Source organism: Penaeus vannamei, chromosome 30 (assembly GCF_042767895.1).
Source record: "Penaeus vannamei isolate JL-2024 chromosome 30, ASM4276789v1, whole genome shotgun sequence".
Classification (NCBI taxonomy): Eukaryota; Metazoa; Arthropoda; class Malacostraca; order Decapoda; family Penaeidae; genus Penaeus; species Penaeus vannamei.
The window spans coordinates 11,288,566-11,293,565 of NC_091578.1; the positions used below are offsets into that span (position 1 = coordinate 11,288,566).

Sequence of the window (5,000 nt, forward strand, 5' to 3'; positions counted from 1 at the left end):
CTACACCCAGATGGTCTGGCACGCCACGCACGAGGTCGGCTGCGGTCTGGCCTACTGCGCCCACGCCTACCCGAGGCCCTTCTATAACTACGTCTGTAACTACTGCCCGATGTAAGTGGTGGTTGGGTTGTGTACGTGTGTGAGTGTTGTGGGTGTTTGTGTGGGGAGGGTGTAAGGTGATATATGTGTGTGGGATTGTGTGGGTGTTTGTGTGGGGAGGGTGTAAGTGTGTGTGCAATTGCGGTGTGTGTGTGTGTCTGAAAAGACTGGTAAAAATCTTTTTTCATGCACGAGTCCACTCCCCACCTAAGGTTGCTTCACGACTCCCCTGGGGATTAGGGAAACTGGGTTCTCTTTCTTCTTTCTTCTCTATTCTCCCTCCCTCCCTCCCTCCCTATATACTTGCCTTTCTAGCTATCTATCTTGTCTACCTCTGTATCTATCTTTGTTGTCCTCTATATCTATCTCTTTGTTTTCCTCTATCTCTACCTATTTATCAGTCTATCTATCTACTATACATCTACTTACCTATATAATGTGTATGCAAGTATCCAAACACACATATAAGCACATGGAATACTTTACTTGTTGCGAAGGAGACAATAGGAAAAAATTGCTCACGACCTGAATGTAAAAGTTGTCCTATCTTAATTCCTGACACTGCGGTTGTTGCATTTTTTTTATCGCTCGGGGAAATTGGTCCATCAGTGAGCTAAGTGAGAGTATAATATCGCATTCCTGACCTTTGGAAGCCCGGTTATGACCTTCGCCAGGTACCCCTTCCCCCGCCCCTGTAGCGCATGGTCGTCTTAAAGGTGCTGTAAAGGGTAAAAGAGGGAGGGATGAGAAGGGATGGTCCTTCATTAGACGTCTAGGTTGGATGTTGGTGTAAGTTGTCGGAAGAATGAGGTATGAATGGGAATGAGTATCTTTACAATGCAAGAGATGTATTTAAACCGGTTTCGAATATATATTTCGTCAGACGAAGGTATGTATTCGAAACCGTTTGAACACATTTCTTGCACTGTGAAGATATTCTCATTCATACCTTTTCTACTATTGTCAACATGAATGCGGTTCAGGTTATCGGTAACCAAGATGTTGATTTATGTTAAATGATATTTTAAGTATAAAGTATATTCTTGTCTTGCTTTTTCTATAAGTTCTTCTTGTCTCTTTTGATCCTCCTTTTCTGGGTCGCATTACAGTCAGTATTTTCTAAGCTTAGATTATCCCATGGCTTTAAAGTGAATTGCTTTACACACACTTAGATATTTAATAATTCTGTAACGTATTATCATTAAAAAAAAAAAAAAAAAAAAAAAAACGCTAAGGCTATTTCAACAAATCCGTTTTATCATTAGCGCCTGCATCTGAAAATCGCCGCCTCATTGAGTTTTTAAATTTCCAAAATATTCGACGAAAATGCACCAAAAGAGCCAGCCGTTCGCCAAGTGTCTTCACGTTCACTCGGGCAAAACGCACCATACATTGCTCGGCAAAATTAAGTGGACGATCGACCTGACAAACCGTTTCGCGAAGCACTGCGTAGCAAACAGGGCGAGAGTTGGAAGCAGTTCGCCTCGCCTCGCGGCCCGTTTGTAAACAACGAAAATGGCCACCACTTGGAGCCTTAAACGTATATCTGTCCGACCTGCACCAAATCTTTCAACCTACCTTTCTATCTTTGTTAGTCACTGAAATGAAAAATATGTAACTGTGGCGCCAGTGGGTCTTAACCTGATGAGTCACCAAAGATGGAATCTTTCCTCGAGCTGTAAAGCTAGCAAAAAACAAATATGCAATATGTATCCACCAATTAATACCATATTTTAATTGAAAATTACTGTTTTATACATGGAGAGCGGTCCCTTTTATTAGCATTGCCTGTAAAATGTATTCCTATTTGGCCTCGATGCAACAATAAAATAACAATCGTGTGCCACATTTGAATTCTGAAAAAGTTCTACTTAGGGAAAGGCTAGATCAGTAGCAATTCGAGGAGGTCATGACGTCAGATTTTGATGAGGTCACAAGAGTTGCGATTCTGTTTTTGGGAAAAGCACATAGGGTTTATTTTGATGATGGCACCCACGAACTGGCCGGATAGCCCGCTCTGCTGGCAAGAATTATGCCAAAAAATGGATGGACAATTTTATGGCGAAATTGATGATGATGATAATCTTTCACTCTAATTAGTTATAAGAAATTACGAAATTCGTGCACTACTGGACGAACGGTGAATATGGTCGATCATTTTGGTCTTTTAAATGTTCAAATAGGATAGAAAATCATGATTTTAATGGTTATATTTTCATTGAACAATCATCCAAATAGTCCTGTAGACGAGAAAGGTGGGCGATTATGTTTATGCATGAATGATTCCCAAGTGGGAGTCAAGCCAAAAGCCTACATTTTTTACTCAGCTTGAAGGAATTAAGTAAACCTACTCTTATTGATACCTCCATGCTCTCGATGAATGAATGAAAGGTATTTTATTTAATGTTTAGGATACCAGGCCAGCAAGACACCATGAAATCAAAAACGCCTGAAAGGCCATTGAAACTTTAACACAGTTGGATATTGTACAAAATGTATTCATGAACTATGTGCTATTCTAAAAATAGCCCAGCCTGGTATCCTTAAATAAAATATCTTTCATTCATTCATGGAGGAAATAATAAAGGTAGGTATATATAATTCCTTCGAGCTGAGTAAAAAATACAGGCCTATGGCTTGACTCCCACTGCGAGCAATTCCACTCTATTCATGCATTAACATAATGGCCCACGCTTCTCATCGACAGGGCTATTTCGATTATTGTTCATTGAAAATATAACCATTAAAATTATCATTTTTAATATTGAAAAGACCAAAATGAATAATAAAACCTATGTGCTTTTTCCAAAAACAGAATCGCAACCTTTGTGACGTCATCAAAATCTGACGTCATGACCTTCTCGAGTTACTACTGATCTAGCCTTTCCCGTTCTACTTACGTAAAGAGCAAAACAAAAGACGAGCGCGAAGCGTCTTCCGGGTTATTGCCGGCCTTCTCGCAGCAGCTTTATTCCGAGACAAGAGCAGTGGCCTGTTTCATTTGTTGCTGAGGAAGATCAGTCAAAGTAATAAGCTTAGAGGTAAAAAAAAAAAAAAAAAAAGAAAAAAATGCAAACGAATAGAACGAATAATGTAAGAACTTAATTTCACGGTGATTTAGTGCAAATGAAGCGGCGATGGATTTACGGGCTTCGCTTTCTTTGGCGCGCGAAATGAGGAGTTAATTAAACCGTGGATAACGTGATCTGGTGAGAATATCGGAAGCTCTGCTGTGCGTTCGGTGTGAGGATCGTGGATCGAACGAGGCTGCTTTTCTGCTTATCCGTTATTGTTTTTGTTTACCAGAAGCTGCTCGTCGCTTACGTCGGCAGTTCTTTGATATTATTGGTTGGTGTATTTGGTAATATTAGTATTCTGGTATTGCATTATTCTTCATTTATTTCTAGGTTGCTGGAATGACCGTTTCCTTCATTTTTTCTGACTCTTAAGAACATAAAATCTCATACGTGATTTCTATCCTTCACACATAATCCCTTTAATAATAATAAAAAAGAATCTAAATGAATTCTAGTTTCCAAATATTTTCTTAAAGGGCAGACTCTCATAAACTCTCCTTCTCTTTGTCTCTCTCTCTGACCACAGGGGCAACTTCATGGACACGCTCTCGAGGCCGTACAAGCGAGGGGCGCCGTGCTCCGCCTGCCCCGGTCACTGCAAGGCCAAGAAACTCTGCACGAATTCCTGCCCGTACGGCGACCTCTGGATCAACTGCAAGGAGCTGGACGCCGCCTACCACGACTGGCTCTGCAACACGAAGACCAAGGAGGGCTTGGAGCGCTTCCGGTTCTGCAGGGCGACTTGCTCGTGCAAAGACGCGATTACTTACCCTTGAGGAGGAGGGGGGGAGGGGGTGGTGGGGATAGATAGGAAGATGAACATGGAGAGGAGGGGGTAACACACGCACACGCACACGCACACGCACACGCACACGCACACGCACACGCACACGCACACGCTCATGCACATGCACATGCACATGCACATACACATGCACATGCACATGCACACACACACACACACACACACACACACACACACACACACACACACACACACACACACACACACACACACACATATATATATATATATATATATATATATATATATATATATATATATATATATATATATATATATACATGTATATGTATATATACATATATGTACATATATGTATATATATATATATATATATATATATATATATATATATATATATATATATATATATATATATATATATATATATATGTGTATGTATATATATATATATATATATATATATATATATATATATATATATATATATTTATATATATATGTATATATATGTATATATATATTATATATATATATATATTATATATTATATATATATATATATATATATATATATATATATATATATATATATATAATGGCTGAAAATGAAGGACTAAGAAACGTAGAGCCAGTGACAGCGAATGGCTCTCGAGTCGCATCGTCAGCACGAATCACGCTCATCGTCTTCATCACGAATCATCACCATCATTTTTATTTCGAGTTTGTAGAGAATTTGTGATACTTATTTCTTGTGGTTTGGAAGAGAGTTGCTTAAGAATAGGGAGGAAATGGATGGAGAGGGTGAGATGTACAGTAAGAATTGCGAAGTAGTAGGAAAGATTCTTCAATTATGTTACGGATTTTTCTGCTTTTTTATTTCATCGTCATTATTACCATTATTATCATTATTATCATTATTATGATTGTAACTATTATTACTTTTATTATTATTATCATTATTGCTATTATCATTATAATCATTATTTCATTATTGCTATTATCATTATAATCATTATTATTGTCCTATCATTATTGTGGTTTTTATTATTATTGTT

General features: G+C 38.3%; 1 protein-coding gene across 3 annotated transcripts in view; it reads left to right on the forward strand.

Moving 5' to 3' along the window:
• The window catches only part of LOC113821588 (cysteine-rich secretory protein 2), a 36,414-nt gene extending 32,440 nt beyond the window's left edge, over nt 1-3,974 (forward strand). For all 3 annotated transcript variants that reach the window (XM_027374098.2, XM_027374099.2, XM_070143028.1), the window contains exons 5-6: nt 1-111; nt 3,703-3,974. The exon at nt 1-111 is cut by the window's left edge and continues 84 nt beyond it. In XM_027374098.2, the coding sequence (XP_027229899.1) occupies nt 1-111; nt 3,703-3,952 (361 nt within the window). In that variant the 3' untranslated portion in view covers nt 3,953-3,974. The remainder of the gene's footprint in view (nt 112-3,702) is intronic.
• The last annotated feature ends 1,026 nt before the right edge of the window (nt 3,975-5,000 follow it).